This window comes from Rousettus aegyptiacus, unplaced genomic scaffold, assembly GCF_014176215.1.
Source record: "Rousettus aegyptiacus isolate mRouAeg1 unplaced genomic scaffold, mRouAeg1.p scaffold_m13_p_16, whole genome shotgun sequence".
In the NCBI taxonomy this organism is placed as follows: domain Eukaryota; kingdom Metazoa; phylum Chordata; class Mammalia; order Chiroptera; family Pteropodidae; genus Rousettus; species Rousettus aegyptiacus.
In genome coordinates, this window is record NW_023416291.1 from 14350332 (window position 1) to 14372893 (window position 22562).

General features: G+C 44.8%; 1 protein-coding gene across 5 annotated transcripts in view; it reads right to left on the reverse strand.

Moving 5' to 3' along the window:
* Positions 1-22562, reverse strand: part of ZNF827 (zinc finger protein 827) — a 147428-nt gene that overhangs the window by 67740 nt on the left and 57126 nt on the right. For 4 of the 5 annotated variants that reach the window (XM_016164054.2, XM_016164057.2, XM_036233535.1 and 1 more), the window contains exons 5-6: positions 19316-19549; positions 231-470 (exon numbers count right to left, since the gene is read on the reverse strand). In XM_016164054.2, the coding sequence (XP_016019540.2) occupies positions 231-470; positions 19316-19549 (474 nt within the window). The remainder of the gene's footprint in view (positions 1-230; positions 471-19315; positions 19550-22562) is intronic. The other variant, XM_016164055.2, reaches the window with a different exon arrangement.

Below are 22562 nucleotides of genomic sequence, written 5' to 3' on the forward strand. Positions count from 1 at the left end.
AGTTCTAATTTCAAACGATTCTTAACTATTTATTAAAGAAAGTTTGGCAGGAATTCCATTTGGCAACATTTTATTAACTGTGAGTTTGAGTGGCAGTATGCACGTTAAAGTAACAAAATTGATTTCTCTCTAAAAAATCCTATAATGTGGGTGTTTTACTTTGTTAGAATGGCTTTCTTTCCAATTACTCCCAATTATTGACTTTTTTTTCCCCCCCGCACAAAACACACCTGACAGTTGAAACAGAAGCTCGGAAGCCATCTTCACAGAGATATCCTGACTGAAGAGGTTTCTCTCCGGGGGCACTCTGCCTTCTGGCATCTTCTGTAGGGGTTCGGTTTTCTCTCGCCCGATTAAAGTGCTGTAGCCAACGCCGCGGCTGGGTGACATCGAGACGTGCGAGTCCTGGATGTCAACCTCCATGGGTTCCTCTTTAATCTTCACCATCTGAGTTTCCTTGTAGCTTTCCGCTGCAAGCACGTGAGTGGAGACAGACAAAAACACCAGAGTTTCTTAATCCCGAACCAAACCCGTTCGTTTCTAATCGCAGAAGAGGAAGGACCGTGAGGATGAGAGAGTCAGGGAGCTGTCGAGACGAGAACACCCTGGCACCCTGGAACACAGGTGGAAAAAGTACTAATTTAACCCACCCAGTTTCCTGAAAAGGTAGGAAACGGAAGCCCAGGAAATTAATAAAGCTGTCCGAGAATCAAGTCTAGCAACGTGTGGTTGAGGGGAACATCAATTTATCAAAGTGAACACTTTCTTTGGAGTTGTCGAAATATTCAAAATAGTTTGAATTCTCTTCTTGGAATCGAGAAGAGTAAATTGAGAAGAGTGTTTAAGCGACTTGCCCAAGGCCACACAAACGGCAGCAGGACAGGCCTCAGGCTCCGGATGGAGAACTCGGAGCTCAGGACCGGGGTCTCCCAGCCCCTCCCGCACACGCCCTGCTCTGCCGCGCTGCTGCTAGAACTCACAGAGAAGATGGTAAATAGCTGTCCTTGTTTTATAACATGATTTTGGTGAATCGAATCAGAGCAAGCATATTAATATAATGACTTTCTCCCTCTATTTTTGAAGCTCTGATCTTTTATTTTTCTTTCTCTGCTAGGGCACCAAAATTAATAAAGCATAAATAGGGTTGATTCAACCGAAACATTTACACCTTGTTGGGAGCTAGTAATCCTCAATACCACCTAGGAAGTTAATTGCAGCCTAAGGATTAATACTTAGAAAAACAGCAATCTTACAGTTTATAATAACAGTTCAATTTACTGACTGTTCTTGCTTTAAATGTGGCTATTAGATGCTCGTTCCTTAGTCTGAAACATGCATTCACTTTGCAAGGCTGGAGTGTCTTTATGTCCATGTGTCCCTTAGAGCAATGACAGAACGTCTTTGAAATAAGGTGGGGCAATTAATTTGGGTCACTTTAAAAGAAGGCCACGCTTTCAAATCGATGAGCATTTATTAGTAACTATTATGTACTCAGCATTCTGGAAAACAAAAAACAAAAAGGATTTGGTAGAGACAGATAGATATAGTTGATAGATAGATGATAGACAGAAGATGATAGATAGATAGATACATAGATACATAGATAGATAGATAGATAGATAGATAGATAGATAGATACATAGATACATAGATACATATATACACAGATAGATGATAGAGATGACAGGTAAACAGATAGAGTAAAGGTTGAATGGCAGCCCCCCACAAAAGATATACCCATATTCTAACCACAGGAACCTGTGAATGTAACCTTATTTGGAAAAAAGTATTTGCAGATGTAATTAAGTTAAGGATCTCAAGATGAGATCATCCTGGATTATCCAGGAGGCCCTAAATCCAGTGACAAGTGTCCTCATAATAGAAGAGGACAAGACAGGGACAGAACGGAAAAGGCCGCGTGAAGACAGACACAGAGCTATAGACTGACTGTTTGTCCCCCTCCCCTCTCACATTAGTATTTTGAAACCTAATCCCCAGCGTGATGGTATTTGGAGGTGCGGCCTTTGGGAGGCGATTAGGACGTGAATGTGGAGCCCTCATGAGTGGGATTAGTGTCCTTACAAAGGAGACCCCAGAGGGCCCCCTTGCCACTTCCTCCAGGTGAGGACACAGCGAAAAGATGACTGTCTGTGAACCAGGAAGAGGGTCCTCACCAGACACTGCATATTAGGACTCGCCGCTCTTGGGCTCCCCAGCCTCCGGAACGGTGAGGAATACATTTCTGTTGTTTATAAGCTGCCTGGTCAATGGTGTTCTGTTATAACAGCCCAAACATACAGAGGGAGGGAGAGAGAGAGACAGAGAGAGAGAGAGAGAGAGAGAGAGAGAGAGAGAGAAAGAGAGAGACAGAGAGACAGAGACAGAGAGACAGAGAGAGACAGAGAGACAGAGACAGACAGAGACAGACAGAGAGACAGAGACAGACAGAGAGACAGAGACAGACAGAGACAGAGAGACAGAGACAGAGACAGACTGGAGTTATCAATCACAAGACAAAGATTGCCTGGAGCCACCAGAAACTGGAAAGATTCTCCCCTAGAGCCTTCAGATTTCAGACTTCTGTCCCCAAAGCCGTGACGGAATACATTTCTACTGTTTTAAGCTACCACGTTTGTGGTAACCTGTGATGGATGGACGGATGGATGTACAGACAGAACAGTAAGAAAAAACACAAAGCAGGTTGTTCAGAGAAAACTATGCTTTCCTTGCTAAGTATAAGACGGGTGAAAGTCAAGTACACGTACAATTATTGATTTGCAATAAAGAAGAGAGAGGAGCATTTTGAATTAAATGATTAAAATTAATGTGGCACTATCGATAAGCTCTTATGTAAGAAGTGTGCTAATTGTTCTTTTTTCTTCTTGACATGTTACACATGCTTCTCAGGGAAAACGACTTGTTTTTGTCAGCAACTAAACTGCAGGCAACTGTTACATTTAATTTAGATCCCTTCCCCTTCTCCTAGGTCTGCCAAGCTGTTTCTCCCTCCGAATGTTTGTGAAGCTCATAAAAAAAACCAAGTTCATTGATTCAATTGTGCTAAAAAAATAGAGAGAGAGCTTTCTAAGTTACATGCCTAGCTTCTCTGCCTTTCCTTGCAGTCCACCTGACCCCTCCCTGAGTGCTGACTGCGCCCCTTGTCCCCTTAGGGGTTTGTTGACCTGACAGCTGTCCTGACTTTCAGCTGGATCACCCATAGGTGCCGTCACAACACTCTTTTCCCTCTTCGTGTTCCCTCAGAGTCCTTTTATTTGGAAAATAAACAGTGGGGTCAGTGTCACAGGTACGTAATGATGTCTTTGAACCCTGCAAGTCCTTCCCAAGCCTAACGACAAACCCGGAGGAATACCAGGAAGAGATTCATTTAGTTCGTTTTAAAAAATCCCAAAAACATACAGAGCAAAGCTAGAAAGAAGTCTCGTTATTTGCCCCCATCCCACACACCCCTACAGACACATCTTTCCCCAGCTTCGCCCCTGCATTGAAAAACCACCTGGCTATGTGTACCGCTGAATTTAATGAAATCCATTTTTAAAAGCTGCTTGGGATAATTTCAAGTATGATCTCCATGAAGTGCTTTCTGCCCTTTATTATGACAACTCTTGACCTTTCAAAAATGCACAAAACTCTGACCACTGATAAAATCCTTCAGCATTCTTAATCTGCCTTGTAGACTCCAGACTCCTGGAGAAGAGTTTTCAAAATGACATCTCAATAGGCAAGTGAGACATAATACAATAAATATTTGTATAGTCCTTGCTCTTCCAGGCATTATTGCCAAGTGTTTTCTTGTCTTCTTTTTAAAGCAGGGTTTCTCAGCCTTAGCACTGTTGACATCTGGGGCCAGAGAGTTGTGACTTTTAGGCCTTGAGATTCAAAAGCTGCTATTAACAGGAGTAAGAAAACAGAAAAGTTGGGTTGGGGAGAAATACAGAGAAGTTTCAGCTCTGTTTTAGCTAAGTAGTGATGGTTCCTGCAGGAAGTGGAGGTCACGATGGCTTACGGGCAGTAAGAGAAGAATCACCAACGACGGACACACAGATCGGGAGTCATCTGAATCGGGCCTGGGCGAGATCAGCAAGGGAAGGCGATAGACCGCTACTGCGTACTCTTGGAGAGGAGAAGGAAGAAGAGAAGCGAGGGGAGGAGGCGGAGAAGGGGTCCAGCATGCTGAGTGCGGTGGGGACCCAGAGAAAAAGGGAGAGGCATCCCTGGCCCCGCCACGAGCCTCCCGCCTCCACCGCTGCATTCCTGCGCTGGGGTCCTGCGCCCGCACGGCGATCCCGTCCCTCAGTTTCTGTCCCACATCAATCCCCAGCCCCACTCCCCCCTGCCTCGCCTCCCGGCCCTCCTCCCTCCTCCACGCACCCCTGTTGCCCTGCAGTACGGACGTTCCAGCTGCCTGAATGTGCCTCGTGGTTTCTCACCTCGTTCCCTTCCTAACGACCCCAGTGACACCCGATTCAGATTTCAGAACTATTTAGATGCATCCCCCGCTCTCCCCAGCATGGCACACTCTCTGCTCTGTCATATGTCTGGATGACACGGACCTTGCAAAATGCTGACGTGCACCACACTCATCATTTACAGATTCGTTTTCTCTCTGGACAGAACTCTCGAGGGAGAGCTAATTTTCTATTCATCTTCATTCCCAAGACTTTGCACAGGGCCTGGCACATTCGACATGCTTAACGCATGTTAGTCACCGGAGCACGGCACGGAGTAGGCGTGTAATGCCGGGCCCCCTTTCCTGACCCCTCAGTCTGTCATAGACACTCAGACATGCTATGAACTTAAAAAACGAAATACGAAAGGCCGAAACACTGGCAATGGCACTGGAATAAACGATAACAAGTGACCGCTCTCTCTCTCTAGACTGCTCACTGTCACAATCCTGAACTAGCATTATTTCAGAATAACAGAAGCTTCAAAGAACCTCTCGATGCAATGCCGCGTGTGGAAACAATTCACTTTCTAGAGGGATAGTCCTGTCGACCAGATAAATTAAACATCTTTCATCTCCAACTTGCCATCCTCAAAGGCACAGAGTTCCTGGCTGGGCATGAAAACACCGTCCAGGTATGAAACTTGGTTCCTACAGGTGCTGGGTTTGCTCCTTAACACTCGGGGACAACAGTGCTCACCAATGGGAAGCAAAGTGAAGTGAAACAAATGGCCAGCAACGAGAAACGAGGTTACGTGCTGACGCCCTATCGCAGGGCCGGGCCTCTGCTGGCGTCTGCTGAGGGCGATCCGCCTTCTCCCTCTGCCTTCTCTTACTTGACTTGGCCCTTGCCAACATCAAAATGGAAGGAAGAGTTGGCCTGGGCTTCTTGGTGGCCCAGGCGGAGACCAAGCCCCAGATCTGCTTGAGCGGAGGCAAGGACGGAGGCGGAAATGGAAATGTCATTCCACCTCTGACCCTGTGTGTCGGACTCTGTCTTCTCAGAGAGACACAGAGCGGGAGCGGAGCTGCCTCGGGCCGGCGGCCGGCAGCCGGCCCCCGGTCCCACGAGGGGAGCTCGGTCCCCAGTGAAACGGAGCAGATGCAGCTCCATTCTCGCTACGAGGATGCTGAACGCTGCCCTTCCTTCCCTCGTTTTCACCGCGCCCTGCCTCTCTCTCTAGGAGCCATCACACAGAGCGGACGCACATGCAAACTGGGACCAGTTTTGTGTTCTTTAGAAGACCGGACTGTTACGCTTCTCCGTGGGATGTTACCTATTAAATTAACTTATGGTTTGGCCCTCGGTTCGGCTGCACAATGCTCAGAGTCCAGTGGTCCTCGGTCCTGCTCCGGGGACCGAAATCCGAGGCCGCGGCTTTCCCATGGGTGTTGCCGTACCCCAGAGAGCAGCAACACAGGCTGCTTTCCCCACGGGACCTGCTGGTCACCTGCTCCTGGGGGAAACAGAGAGGAAACTCTCTTCACGAAAGAAAACAGTGGTGCGGCAGATTTTTCGCTAGTTCTCTTAACATACAAGAACGTCCGAGCATAGGATTTTCCAGCCTCCTCTTCTTGGAACAATAGAATGGGAGGCTGATCGTCTGGAACGGATAAAACGCATGGTCTCTGGGCTGCAGCACCAAAGGCAAAGCTGAGAGCGGGGGCGGGGGGGCATGCTAAGTCGTGTGAGGTGGGAAACTGACCCCCCCCCCCCCGCAGCTCAGTGAAAAAGAAACAGTATTTTCCAATAGAAAAGCCTTAAAATGAGCTCCAGTACACGCACGCGCGCACACACACACACACACACACACCTCTCAGAATTGCACAGGACTAACCGAGCAAACCATGAGACCAAGCCAATGTCTAAAAGGAAGACAAGCGAAGATCTGCACAAAATCAAATAATGCATTAAAAAAACTAATCAGTTAATTCCATTAAATCATCTTTCCAGATGGTAAAACCAGTCTACGATAATCCAAACATCAGGAGGATTTTGTTGCAAACGATGGGGCTAGGTTTTTTTCTATGTCTCTTCTCTCTTCGCACACACACGCATACACACGCCACATTACATTTTTGATTCCCCAAATAACTTCATAACAATTTGATCGGAATCGACCTTTTAAATTGCATCACTAAAACCATAAATTAACTATCAGTATATACTACCTGGGGACTTAGAAGGGAGAATTAATATATGTCTGTCTGAAGAATGAGCGAGGTACACCAGCATTCACAATTAGACCGAAGTAAGCAGGGGGTCAACCTAGAATCAAGTTTTTAAAAACACACAATGAGCAGCCCCAGGTGTTCAATTTCACTAACTGTTCTGAATCTTTAAGGAACAAGTAAGCCCTGTAAAATGGAACCGAAACTTGAAAGGCAATAAAGAATTACTGAGACCTGGAAGTTCTTTCAGGAGTCCAAGGAACATGCCATTTTCCATCAGAGCGAACGAAGTACTTGATGCTTTATTCTCCTGTCAATTTTTTAAATCAGTCTTTGCAACCCCTATACCAGCAAGCCATGTACTAAATAGGTCCTCGTCCACGAGAGCTGGGCCTTCGCTAATGTTTTCAGACTGGCCACAACGCTGGGCCCAAGGTTACAACACAAGCTTTGGACTTAATTCAGGGTGAGATGCTGCCCAGCTAGCATCAGGAGGCTCATATGACATCAAGGAAGGTCTCTCAGCGTGTTCACGTGGAAGATGATCACGGGCCAGAATACGTATGTCACATGCCACTTTCGTCCGGTCACTTTATTTTTCCATTTCGCTTTCGTTCACATGACAAGCAAGAATGTTGGGGGCTCCGAGAGATCAGCTTCTCCAACCAGCAATGATGTGGAGGGGCTCCGGCATTATCCGTTGAACTCCGAGTGTCCCGGTGTTAATGTAAAACCTCTCCCAAGGATCTTGTTTTCTTTTCATTTGATGATTTCACTAGAAGTTAGCTAAAAAGGTGCATTTAAATTGCATGTCTGCCATTTGGTAACATTCCAAATGATCTCATTTTTAAAAAATTAACCTATTTTTCATCTGATGTCCAGAATATACTTTTCTTGTCTCACATTAAAAAGAAAGAAAAAAAAAAAAAGGAATAGGGTCAATTAAAGTGTTTGATCTAACCTTAAAGCTATTTAACATCATTATCATTTGCCATTCAATAAATCCAAGCCCTGTCCACCTCATCTGTTGTGATTAATAGACCTTTCTATATCCTTCCGTGAACCTGAAACGCTAGGGGAGGGTGAATGTGCACACGCAGGTTTTAAACCGAATTCCTTAACGATTCAGTAGAATTCCTGCTGACATAAAAAAAATTCCAAAAAGTAAGGTCCATCTCTGTCAAGTGGTGGGTTGACCACTGCGTTATGCATGAAGAAGGCGGAGAAGGATAGAGAGAGTCCTTAATGCCTGAAGAGGGGAAGGAACGAGAAAAGAGCTCTATTTCAATTACTGAGAGTCGTACTAAACGTTTCAGTGTCTTACACTAACAGAGGGTAAAGGGGCTTTACTATGTGCAGACAAGTTTAAAACGCTTCTCTTAGGTGGTGCTAAATATTACTGAATCATGTCACAAGAGTACCTCTCTCTGTCTGGAAGCCATGACAACTCTTTCCCCATTGGTCAGTGTTTCCGGCAGGCTGGGAAGGGCCAGAGGGCATGGTGCAGAGAGCAGAGCATCACGCGACGAGAGAAACCAGAACCCGACACTAAGCTGAGCGAGAGATGGGGTGGGAAGAGAAGGGAGGCTCCACACGGCGGAGGCTGAGGGCACTGTCTTGCCCACCTCTGTGTCCCTAGTGCCCAGAATGGGGCTTGGAAAATAACAGGAACTCAATAAATATTTGTTGAATGAATGCGTAAATGGGGGTCGGGTGGGGAAGGGCCAGGGGGGAGACCACAGAAAATAAATAGAAAGATAGAATGAGAAGTAGAGAAAAGTTAAAGTATAGGATTCATGCAGACCCCAAAAAATCTTTACATAATTTGCCAAAAATCAAAGCCCCTACTAGCCAATGATAAACGAGCCTTAGCCTTTGATAGAGGCAGTCCCTGATACCAACCCTGTGGTCGTCCTTAAACTAAGGATGGGGCCATGTCATGGTGGAAAATGACCCTCCTAGGCTCTTAATTTTACCCCGTGGTTCTTGAAGACACAAAGTACACGAATATCCTTACAATGTATTTTGGCCGTGCTTCGACTGTCTTGTCTGAATTTTTTTTTACATCAAAGCTACTTACAAGTAGAATAAGTGACTCATTTTCATTTCCCTTCCGCTCTCCATTCCTGTGTCCTCTCTGGAGTAGGTGGTAAAGAACAAGAAAACCGAGGACAAGGTCACCCCTCAACTGAGAGCCAGGCCGTAGGACCTGAACGCTCACTGTCACACGCAAGGTGAACGCTTTAGCTCTGTACGTCTCCGAGAAAGCTGACACGGTCCGAGAGGAAGAGTTCCTAATGGGGACATTTTAGGAGAAAATATTTTCAACAGCGTTTGGATGCGCTAACCAGGGTGCAAAAGGTTTTAGCACAAGTAACCGAAAGGGGTAACCATCTGTCTTGACCAAATTATTCTCCTCGTTCCCATTTTCTTCTTTATTCCTTACAGCTCTTTTTAAAAAGCGGAGAAGGAAAATAAGTGTTATCTACACATTACCCAATATGTTAACTAAATAAGCATTCATGGCTTCTAAGAGAAGGTTCTAACCAATATTCAAACACATAGAGCGAGGCGGGATGATTCCTCTCTCGGAACAAGTCCCCTGAATCAGCGCGATTTCTCCGTTCGTTCTCACCGGTCCTTCGGCTCTGCTGCGGGCCTCTGTCCCTCTTGACCCTGGGAGCTGTTACGTGTATACCTGACAACATGTGCATGGACCACAGGAAGCCGCCAGCAAGGCTGCCCCCACGAATGTCCCGACTCCAAGGTCGGAAGATGCCTGTCAGTGACAATGGGAGCTGTATGCGCATGTTTGTGTGTTTAGGGGGTAACGATGGTAGTTCTAGGAAGTGAGGAAACGGGTTTGTAAATAGCTAAGATGAAGCGCGGTGGGCCACGGGCCACACGTATTTCTATCACCTCCCTCACGTTTCTGGCTGTGGAGATCAACGGTACGAGCACACGGCAAGCCGCGGAGCCAGGAAAAGTGCCGAATCCAGCTGCCACCCCATATTTAGACAAGAAGAAGTAATTCGACGCCCAGCACCAACTCAAGGTGGCTTAAATGTGGGGGAAATACATATGGGTGGAGTAAACAGAAGAACTATTTGGAAGACGGACCAAGAACCCTTCACAAAGAATGCCACAGGTCCCAATACCGAGATAAAGAGAAAATGCCACTTCCCGAACCTACGTCGTCCTGTAAGAATAACAGAAGCCACAGGGAGAAACGGTTCTCTTCATGAGAGTGTTCCATTCTTGGACCGATAGGGATGCTCCTCCCGTACCCCCAGCCCAGCGGAAACGGCCCCCCCCACCCGTCCTCAGGCTGGGCACACTGTCCAGCACCCACAGGCGCTGGGTGGGACGTGGCGCGGCCAACAGGACCCTGGCAGTGGGAAGGTGGCTTCCTTCTCCAGAGGTTGCTCTGTGACACCAGCCTGCACCCAGAGGGCACAGAATCCATGGGGTTTAATTACACGCCCAAACGTTCCCCTTCTTTGATGCGAATACGTTAAAGGTGAAAGGTCAATATGGCGATGAGAAGAAAAACCACCGTGGAATGAGAGTGTTTTAGATCTCTTGAGAAAAATAATGGCTGTGTTCTCCCTCACAAGCCCATAACTGTGCTAGTATTATAGCCAGAATGTCTGGGGGGAGGAACCATAAAAAGCCAGAATGGTGTAGACGACTGAATGCGTGGGTAAGGTGCACAGCCTCTGTCTGGCAGGGACATTTATCCTCTGAGTGAAAAATGGAACAGAATGTTTGACTGGTCACTCAGATATTTGCATCCACACTGAAACTGGATCCCTCAGAAAATAAAGCTTCTTGGAGATGTCGCCATCAAAGAGTATTTACGGATGGCTCCTCCGCTTGTGCCATGATTCGTGTGGGGGAGAACCTCTAGTCATTTACACCGGAAAACAGAAAATCGCACAGGAATACAGGAGGGCACACTGTCCCCACCTGCAAACACATTTCCTAAGGGCCGTTCTTAGTACTCTTGCTCAGCATTGTAGAGGAGGGTCTGGAAGCCCCTCAGCCTCACCCTGTACCCCCTACCCCACAGTCCTACCCTCAACCTGACAGCCGTCGCCAAACCCCTCCAACCCCAGGCCCAGCCAAACAGAAAAAAAAACCTCTAACGAAGGTGGAGCACGCGAAATTCCTTGCAGAGTTCTCGCCTGGCTTCTGGGAACACAAGCCGACACACATCTTCGCAGCGACATTAACACGTGCAGCCGTGCGACAGGGGGAAGAGAATAAAACAAGAGCCCTCTGCGTCCGGCCTTTCTGAGGCCCCCGCCTCAGCATGGGAGGCGGAGGACGTCGGGTCAAGAAAGCCAAAGGGGGGCAGAGGGGTGAGGGCTCTGAGGGCAAAATGGGGTGCAGGGGTGCTGGCCCCGGGGGTGGGAGCTGGGAGGGCTCCCAGGTGAGGTGGGGAAAACAGCAGTTGCCATTCAGGCGCGTGGGCTCGAGGCTTCGTAAGCTGCGTGTAAGAAACGGGGGGTAACGCCAGTTACAATGGAGAGGCTGTTAGAGGCCGGTCCCCTCTTCTTGCTGGGAGAAAGGTGGCCCTTCGGAGCTGCACGCAGCTGTTTCCGACTCCATTCTGCCTAAACAGTCAGGTAAATAACACCGCTGCCTGTCGTCTGAGCTTAACGAGATCCAGACCTTCAGGAATTCTCTGGGTATATAAACATGCCACATTTCCATCTTATTAAGGTGATCTATTCCCTGTTTGTATAAGACACAGTTTTCGCACTCCAAACATCTTCGATTCTCGCTGAGTTTTCAAGTGCTAGAAAAAAGAGACTAATGCTTTACTCAGATTTAACGTTCCCACATATCCTGAGAGCTGCTTAGGATATATATGGCAATGTGGAAAGTCATCTGGCCAATTAGTTGTAAGGCTATTGTTGGTCATATTCACTATAAGTCGTTTTAAATTACTGGCATACAAATATTCTTTGCCGTCAGCCGAAGTACAGAATGCTATAGTAAATACAGAAATCAGAGGGCTCAATGCCACTGTGACAGTATTTATTCAATAAATTAGGTTTTATAATATGATGATTCCACTCTCAGAATGAGTCTCCCAAATCACTGCAATTTCATATCTGAAATTAAATACTGCGCTAATATAAGTAAAGAGAGGTTTTCATTTTAATATTAAACAAGTCTGCATTTTACATAATTTTTTGAATAATGGAAAATACGATAATTCCACAATTATCACAAACAACAAAAGAAAAGAGATAAATTGGACTACATCGAAATTAAAACCTTTTGTGCTACAAATAATACCATCAAGCAAGTGAAAAGATAATCAGCAGAATGGGAGGAAATGTTTGAAAATCATATATCTGAGGAGGGACTTATATTTGGAACATATATAAAGACAAATAACTCAATTAGAAAGGCACTTGAATAGACACATTTCCAAAGAAGATATACAAATGGTCAATAAACACACGAAAACAGGCACATCGTTAGTCATCAGAGAAATGCAAATCAGAACCATTATGAAATACTAATTCACACCTAGTATGATGACTATAATAAAAAAGACAGACAGCAATGAGTTTTGGCAAGAATAAGAAAAAATTAGAACTCTTATACATTGTTGGTAGGGAAGTAAAATGGTACATCTGCTTTGGGAAACAGCTTAGCAGCTCCTCAAAATGTGGCGGATCCATTATATACCATGCGTCAAATTAATATATTATTTTATATCCATTCTACTAATAGCCAATGGAATATTATTCAGCCATAAAAAGGAATAAAGTACTGATACATGTAACGATATGGATGAATCTCGAAAACACTGTATTAAGTAAAACGAGCTAGTTACAAAACAGCACATATTGTATGATTTCATTCACATGAAATGTACAAACAGGACGGATTACTGAAACAGACAGTACATAGTTACCCAGGGCTGGGGGTCGAGCTAGGGGAATAAGGAGGGATTGCTAACGGGTTAGACGTGGCAATGGAGGCACAACTCTAAATACACGAGAAACCAGAGTTGTACACTTTGAATGGATAAATTATATGGTATGTAAATTATATCTTAATAAAGATGCTTTAAAAAATCAATGTAGACGTCCCCTCTAAAGCATAACAATCTAAAATACATAAATTTTTAGAAAAGTAGAGTACTGGGTTTAATACATTTCTCCAAGTACTCAAAAGACGTTGATGTGGAAAAAAAGTATTTTTCGATTTCCGACTGATTAGACTATACCATTTTGACAGTTTTCTGCTTTCGACGTCTTCAGTACCATATATGACAATGTAAAAAATGACATTAATAAAATAAACTAAATATTTTTCTACTGATACTTCTAAATTACTCTTTGACTCTTGCGCATAGCTCTGCTAACATGTCTACCTGTTCAGTTTAGAAGTTAGCTCTATACTTACCCACAAGTTAAGTCGGTAGAATCACAAGGCATGATACAACAAGGACCCCCATGTTCTCGCCACTTAATCGGATAACTTATAAGTTCAAAGGAGGCAAATGTGAGATTTCCCCAATATGGAACGAAAACGCTTATTTTCCACACTTGTAGATTACTGAAGTCTTACAGCTAATAAAGTTTGATAGACTACAATTTTCCAAGGGAGACATACCAAATAAAACAGTAAATAATTTCCCCCCTGAGAAATTTTTTAGCTAGAATCTCTAATTTGTCTCAAGGAATTCTTTTGAAGAGAAGAATCCTTGACATGGTCTTTGATTTGTTGGGGTTTTGGTGGGGGGAGCTTTTTTTTCTCCTAAAAGGATGCCAGCATTGCCCAGGAATAATCATGAAATTCAATAGCAAAGAACATCGAAAATAGTAGTATTATCTGAGGCTCATAACCAACACATTCTTGATTTATTAGGTACATGTGCCCTTATAAAAACGGTTCCCAGATACCATTATTTCATAATAAATAAAAAAAGAATCTCTGCCAAAGAGAGATGGTTCTTTTTAAAAAGTAAAACGTGCATTTAATAGAGCTTTGTTCTCTGTCGGCTTCAACCTAAGGCATTCTTTTCAGGTGGACAGAACTTATTTCTTTAGTTAACCATTTGCTCAGCTCAGTGCTTCTCAAAACTTAGCTGTCAGAATTCCTTGCAGGGCCTGTAAAACCCTCAGGTTTCAGCTCGGTCCAGAGGAGGGTTTGGGAATTTGTCTTTCTAATACTTCCCTGCCCTTGCCAACACATGCTGATTCTGCTGGTCTGGGGACCACACCTTGGGAAGCCCAGCCTCACCGCATTCAGAGATGGGGCTGGCTAGGCAAAGTCCCAGCGGGGCAGGTGTTCCCTGGGAGTCTACCAGAGGGGAGGGGCAAACGGCACCCAAAGGCCAAACACATTTACATTTAGTATTTAAAGAACAGCAATGACCACATCTGCTCCTCCGCGTTTGTGGTGCGTGCGTTTAGTTTCTCTTCCTAGTCTCACGTCACCCTCACTCTTACTCACCCGAGATCTGTGTCTGGGGATTCTTCCCCTGCCAGCAATTCATATATGTCTGTCCTGGGCACAGAAGTGTCCTCTGGTGGGTGCCAATCGGGTAATCGGCTGGAATTGGGACTAGCTGCTCTTTTGAACTCAGAAGCAGATGGCAATAGCCATTTTCCACCTGGGTACCAGGAAAAGTCCATCCGTATGCGCACAGAGAAGCAGGGACGAGGTGGAGGGTGACAGCCCCCCGGGGCCCACACGGCCCTCCCGCGCTGGCTTCGGCAGAGGACTGAGGCCCTGCTGCTTCTCTGCCCTTGGGTTCGTTCCGTAAATCGACCCCAAACCTCCATCTTCTAGTAAATTCCCCATTCTTGACTAAACTGGCTCCAGAAGATTTATTTACAAGCAAAAGGACCTTAACTTAAACTGTTAATGAGGTCAGTTTTGGGGTTCCTTTCCTCCCTGCTTCAGTTCACTCAGAGATTAACTTCGCCTTAAAACTTCTTCCTACTCGAGTTTACCTGCTTCTGAACATCCCACAGCCGAAGCCCTGGCTGACTTGGGTGACTCCCTGAACCCTACACACCACGCACCCTACATCAGATGGAGGCCTGCCTGGATTCCTCCACAAGAGGTGGTTATAATGTATACTTCTCTCCAAGAGTAGGCAGAGATAAATAAATACAGATCACAAAGGAATATAAATCCATTCGGTTTCCTTTTTTGAGCAGAGAAATAAGAACACCAATAGACGTGTTTCAAATTAGGGTCTGAACATGAAGTTTTATTTACTACATTAGATGAATTTAAATGTTTAATTTTTTCAATAATGCTTCTGAATAGCTACAGCTTTCCAGCTACTTATGTTTGTGGAATTCATGTTTTTAAATGGCTTTCTTATCCTCTACCTCTAGGTTCAAGCATTTAATAGTGTGTATTATATATGCATTCCCATGTAAACATGTGACTCCCCAAGGAAAGAAGAAACACGTTTCTTTATCTCTGAGTCTAATTACTTCTCTTAAAACACAATAGAAACAAGGCAGATAAAGTCCTGTGTCACTTTTAGCATTAAGTCATGTCTGTGCGAACACAGCTGTTCCCTAAGTTTGCGAAGTCACTAGACATTGCAAAACCACGGTTTAATAGTCTGTTTAATGTTACATACCCTCTGCATTGAACTTGAGGATTTGGACCTCCTTAAAATCAGGACTTCTGTACGTTTTCTTTGGCAACTCTACGCTTAGCAGAAAAGTCTGATTATTTTGGCCGCATCACGTCACAGGGCAACAGGTAGTCAGTCGCAGGAATCCAGTGGTCCCCTCAGAGTGGGTTGCTTTCTTTATGGAAATCGGTTTACGTGGCCCAGCTGTCAGGCACTTGACTTCCCAATTAACAACTGGAAACAGAACTGGATCCCCAGGAAGGAAGAAAACTCAGATTTTCCCAAACACACAGTTAATGAAAAAGTTAGTCTAGTCTCTAACTCATCTGTGTTTTTCCCATAAAACGTTAATGTCGATTCGGAAAACAATATACTGACAGAGGTTTCTCCTCATAGGAAAGTTTCATATGATATTTGTCTGGGCCATGTGCCCAACATCCATTGTTAAGGAGTTGACATAAATTAAAACTGGAAATGGAGCAGCCAAAATTATCGACTGGTTTCCTCCAACTAATTCAATGAAAAGACCGAACAGGCCTAAACTACTATAGATCACAGCTTCTGTTCTCCAGGCAATAAGTAACAGAGATGAAAAATTCTTTTATTCTACATTTCGGCTATTTCTTGGCTCCAAACTGAAAGAAGAGGGGGAACAAGTGTATTAATGCATGGGACACCCTTTTCTCACCCAACTCCTCCTGACCAGAAGGATTTCCCCCCAGCAGGACAGAAGACCATAAACAAAAATTGTAGAGGCAGGAATCAACTGGGACTCCCATTCACACGAATGCCTGCGGTGAGGCTCTGGGGGTCAGGCGAGGTGCACCTGGAGGCGCCCTGACTAACCTGCACACAGAGAGAGACGCCTTGGGAAACGCACCTCTACTCTCGACCACAGAGGGACAGGAAACACCATGGCGAAGGGGGTCTGGAGGCACTGACAAGTCCTGCACGCGGGTGTCTTTCAGGGCACGAACATCGAAAACGCTAACGTTAGGCCTCGAGGAGAGACAGCACAGGAAGGTTTTCCCTCGCAACTTCCTTCTTCCAGGCCAACTCACTGATCCATCCATGATTAGGAACCCCACTGTCCACTGTAACCCTAATAAAGGGTGAGTCTCCACTGCCCACTTTAACCCTAATAAAGGGTGAGTCTGCTTTACCTTGGCGGCTTAGGACTACAGAAACACTTTTGTTTAAGTCACATGCCTGTTCTCAGGACTGATTTGGAGACTTCTTTGCAGTTTACCTGACCCTAGTCCGCTGGAGATGGGGAACACAGAGTTCCCAGGGCCAGTCACATATCGAATGAACTCTCTTGCCCTGGATTTCGCCCTGACTAGACATAAGCGTCTGGAGGGTGATATATATTTTTTTGACCTAGATCTCTTGCATCTAGAATGCTGCGGAAATTTTTCAGGACCCCCCCCCCCAAAAAAAAAGTTTTTCTTAGTCTTTAAACAAGTTTTCACCTCGCCACCACGAAGCAGGCCAGGTACCCTTGGGAAATATGATTGTGTCATGCACTCAACTATTGTTGAACCCCGCAGCACAAGGATTCCATAAAACCCAACATAAACAGAAAGGCCATGCCGTCCACAAATATCGTCAATTGTGCATGGCTGCATAGCCCTATTCTATTTGAGGGACCTCATTATCTGGGAAATGATTTCCTACTTCATTGTCTCAAATCGCATCATCCGAAAAGATTAAGATAAATGTTTTCCTGAAAGAACATCATCTTTCCTGAAACCTCATGTTTGCACAGTATCTTTTGGTGCCATCCCAGCATTCTCTGCTCAAAGAGCGGCTGCACAGCAAACTCTGCAATAGAAATATTACATATTAGAATCCTACTATCAGGAAGGAACAAGAATCACTGTCGGAGAGGAGTCAAAGGCACTGTAATGTAAAAGTCTATCTTATGGGAAGGAATCAGAGAGCTGTGTGGCCTTTATGAATTGACTGAAAAAACCAACAGACAGATTACTACTATACGCCACTGAGGCCTTTTGACACGAGGGAGGAGGGTCCGACTATATGAAAACATGTTGGCTTGAACATTTTTTTAAGCTTTTGGCAATCGGCACAATCTCGCCAGAGCTCCCATTTATTTTTAAAATGCTTTTATGTTAGTTTCAGATATACAGTACAATGGCTAGACATTTATTGTCATTGATGAAGTGATCCCCCCGATTACTCTGGGGCCCATCTGGGGCTCCACACAGCCCTTACGATAACATCGACGATATTCCCTATGCCCTACGCGACGTCCTGTGGCTGTTCTGTAACTCATTTGTACTTCTTTCTTCATTCCTTTACCTTTTTCGACCCAGTCCCCCCATCTCCCTCCCTTTCGGTAATCACCAGTTTGTTCTCTGTATCTGTGAGTCTGTTTTTGTTCAGTTTGCTCATTTCTTTTGTTCCTTAGATTCCACATATAAGTAAAATCATATGGTATTCATCTTTCTCTCTCTGACTTATTTCACTCAGCATAATACCCTCTAGGTCCATCCATGTTGTTGCAAATAATAAGATTTCTTTTCTTTTTTTTAATGGCTGAGTAGTATTCCATTGTATATTAGGTTACTTTGGTTTCTTGGCTACTGTGAATAGCGCTGCTGTGAACTTAGGGGCACACAGATCTTTACAAACTAGTGTTTCGGTTTTCTTTGGATAAGTACCCAAAAGTACAATTGCTGGGCCAAAAGATAGTTCTAGTTTTAATTTTTTAAGGAACCTCCAAAGTGTTTTCCAGAGGGACTGTGCCAATCTGCAATCCCACCGGCAGTGTACAAAGGTTCTCTTCTCTCTTCATCCTCGCCAACACCTGTCTTTTGATTTACTGATGACAGCGATTCTGACAGGTGTGAGGTAAAAATCTCACTGTGGTTTTAATTTGCATTTCTCTGATGATTCGTGACCTTGAGCACCTTTTCATATGTCTGTTGGCCATCTGTATGTCCTCTTTGGAGAAATACCTACCTATTCAGGTCTTCTGCCCATTTTTTCACTGGAGTGTTGTTGAGTTGGCAGATCTCCCATTTACATAGGAGAAGCTGTGCTATCATTGCAAAGTTTAGGAAAATGGGGTTACAATACAATATAATAATTGAATTAAGCTTTATCTATAACAAATCATGTTCCCCGGAAATCCCAGTGTTTTGAATTAACACCAAAGAATTCTTAACCCCACCAACTGGCAAATACAGGAATTTCAACTGTTCTGATATAATGACTCCGAGTTACCCACTATTAATTTCCTACCTTCCTACCTACTAATCAACCAGAAACACGGTCTGAATTGCTTATGAAATTACACAGGGAAGAAAGCCCCTTAAGGCAGAGATTGCTTTCATCTGCCAAGCACAGCAAATTACAAGCTGAAAACAGCTTTTGATTCATATTAACATTTTGAATATAGTTTCTCAAACTTACCTTTAAACAGTAGTGAACTAAGGATGGGATACAAATTGGTAAGTGTTACTATTGATATAACTTTTCTTTCCATGTTCTGAGAGTCATACCTTTGAATTTAAAAGACACTAAATGTTTATCTGTTCTGAAGGGGATGGGGCAGATAGGAGATCGAATGGAAAAGAATCCAAAGTACATGAATTTCGAATTATATTAAGAAAAATGGTTTTTAGAGGATATAAAGTACAAACGCAAAAAAAAATGCAAGGTCCTCTATTAGGAAAAAGTAGATATTTTGATCAGTGAGCAAAAGTGCTTTGAATGTCATTAGAACCAATTTAAAATTATGACCTGCATCATCTTAGAAAGCAGCAGGGTTTTCCAACGATTTGCAGTCATAGTCAGAAAAAGGCGGCTGTGTTTAATAGGACAGGTACACAGCTAACATCTGCAAACAAATTCACACACACAACACAGGAACTTAAGTCACATAATCCAATCATTCCTGAATTCACCGCAATAATGTGATATTGCCACCGCCAGGCTAATTATAACCCATGCAGGAAGCAGCCCAGTTGGCTTGCAAACGAGATGATCAGAACGTGAACATTTTAGAATAAATCAAGTACCTGATAGTTTCATGAGAAGTTCAGATGCTGCTTTGACTGACATATCCTGCCTTAGCACATTCCCTTTCCCTTCCTGGGGCTTTAGTGTGTCCTCAGAGACGCTTGGGGCTGGCACTTCAGTGTCTGGGCTAAACACATAGCTGGATCGAGGCAAGGCAGCACTGAGGGCCTCCTCTTCTTTAGGCTCCTCTTTCACTTTAAAGTTAAGATTCATGGGCTCCTTCTGATTTGCAGCTATCAAAAGAAGAAAGGGATTATATACATATATACACACACACACACACACATAAAAGGCCACTCCCCCTCTTAGCTGCCCCCACCTTAATGAAGTATGGATGCACAATCACATAGTGTTCACAGCAGGAGGGACCACGAGCTAATCGAAATCGCTGAGCTCTGGGCACAAAAACGCAATACACTCCGCGAGCGAGCGTGTGGGCTCCCGGACCTTTCCGGTCTGTCCCATTGCAGGCAGCGCCGCCTCTGCGAAGTGTTTGGGCACTTTCTCCTTGGTTTCCCTCCACACCTGCCTTCCTGTAGATGCTGCTGCCTCCCTGACCCATTTGTATTCTCCCTCCCTGATCCTATTATAGAATGATGCCTTCGGGCAGTTATTCTGCCATAACATATTGAATACAAACATGAGTCAGAGGTAATATCCAAAGTGAAAACCTAGGGGGGGAGGGTGTAAAGTGAGGATGGAGAATTTGCCAGAGAGAAGAGCTCAGACGAGAGATATATCATCACTTTGCCTTCTTATAAGCCGACACTACTGACCCCATCGACAGGGGCATGTATTTGGCCTTGTTTTCAGGGTCCGTGTCTGTAGTCCAGGTCATCTCTGAGACCACGATAAGCATTTTTTTAAAAAATAAAATTTTATTTTGGAAGAACTTGAGATTCGCGGAGCGGCGGCAGAGACGGTTCGCACAGTACCCGCATGGCCTCCGCCCCGCATTCCCTAACGCTGACCTCGTCCACGGCCGTGGCGCGTGGGTCAGAACCAAGAGATTCACATTGCTGTGATCTAAACTCCGCGTGTTCTTCAGATTTCACCAGTTTTTCCACTTAGGTCCTTTTCCCATTTTCAGCATGGTGGGCTGGTGTGGAAGTATGTGGTCAGGGCAGAGCGAACTGGCCTGTTATGGGACGGAGCCTGTGGCTGGGCCACGTCATGCCACGTCTTCACCCGCTAAGCGACATACCACCCAGGAGAGACCAGGAAGGAAGGCAAGCATCCTCTCCCACCGCTCGTCGCTTTCGTGGGCATCTTGCTCCTCTTTAAAGGGCCACGTGGTAGGAACTTTAGGTTTCTTATATCGGGAGTGTTTGTCTTGAAAAAGAAGATCTCACCCTGATACAGAGTTCTTAGTAACACTCATTAGAATGAGCTTTAAGCCTGTCCCTGTCTAACAAATAAAAGGAAGCAAGCAACTCCCCACAGCAAATACCTAACACCCCTTGCCTTCGGCCACTACACAGGCACGAAGCCCTTTCTTCCGACCTCATGCCTCTCCAAGCAGGTATGTTCTGGAATCACAAGCTCACACAAGTCGGCATGTTTGGAAACTGTACTCCAGGGGATCAATGTGACATCTGAAAGTTTTGCTGCCAGAAAGAGGAAAAGCTGGGACAGGACCCGAGGTCCCTGGGCCGCTGTCCTGTGTCCCCCACCTACCTCTACCATACCTCTGCTCCGCTCTGGTCCCCGTGTCACAGTGACACTTGCGTGTAGCTTGGCCTTCAAGTCTCTGCTAAAACACCACCTTCTCAGTGAAGTCTGATCCACCTTGTGAAAACTGCAGCCCCCGCCCCCACAATACTCCCAATCTCTCTTACCCTGCTCTGATCTTCCTTTTTTTTCCTTCCCAAATATTTATCACCTGATAACATACTGTTATGGATTGAATTGTTTCCCCTCCCCCAAATTTGTATTTCGAAACCTAACCCCCGTTGTGACTGTATTTGGAGACTGGGAGGTAATTAAGGTTAAACGAGGCCACTGAGGTGGGTCCCCCATCCAACATGACTGCCGTCCTTATGAAAAGAGAGACAGGTGTGAGGACATGGAGAGAAGGGGGCCATCATCAAGCCAAGGAGAGAGAGAGGCCTCAGGAGAAACCACACCAGCCGACGCCCTGGTCTTGGCCCTCCAGCCTCCACAACTGCGAGAAATAAATTTCTGTGCTATTTTGTTATGGCAGCCCAAACAGACTAATCACATGCTATATAATTTTCTTATTTGTTATGTTAACCATTTATGGTCTGTTCTTCATGAAGGTAATTATCTTTTTTCTTTTTTTTAATGCTGATGGATCTTGAGTGTTCACAGCGGTGTCCAGCACATAGTAGGTGCGCTCTCTCTCTCTCTCTCTCTCTCTCTCTCTCTCTCTATATATATATATATATATATATATATTTTGATGAATAAAATACGTTGGCCACAAGTTAGTGACATCGAATGGCTCTCCACTATTACCTGTGGTAAACAAAAACTAAGAGTCTCAAAATACTCCACCAAGGGCAAAATCAGAAGTGCTTTCCCTGGGTCTGACCGTTGTGAGGCTGGGGATAAAGCCTCAGAGATAAAGGTAAAAGGTCTGCTGCCCACGCCACAGGACCTCCTGAGGGGTCTCTGAGTAATTACCTGAACTCTGGCATTACTAAAGGCATCCAGACATCAAGGACAGTGCTTAAAATCTAGCCCTTTGGGGACAATGCCATCAGAATCTGAACCAAAGGGAGCCAAGACGGTCTCTAGAGCAACCTGCAACAAATACAAATTTCCAGCCTCTACCAAGAAGGTGGCTTGGCTCCTAATAGGACTTTGTTTATTTAGTGCTTCTGGGCCCTTTCAACAACCTCCTGGGGTTTTGCTAACAACGTCCTAAAGCTTCTCTGACCCCAAGCCCTTCTTCCAGAACTTTCAGAAAACCCTTTCTCAAGAGCTTCCTGGTTAGTCACGACAGTGCAATTAAATGGTGTGTAATCTATTATGTCTGTAACTTTAATTCCTTGGGAAGGAATAATAGAAAATGAATGGTTGGTTAGGTTTTTTTTAAAAAAAAAAATGTTTCAGTGCTGCATCTTCTATTTCAAAACTTATAAAAAATTCTAAGGTGAGGCTGAAAAAAAGACAAGAAACTAGTGAGGCCTTAGAGGCAAATTCCAACTTCCAGACTGGGCAATATCATGCTTAAGTTCTCTGAGGATATAAGGAGCTTCTGGAAGCATCAGGCAGAAGGTA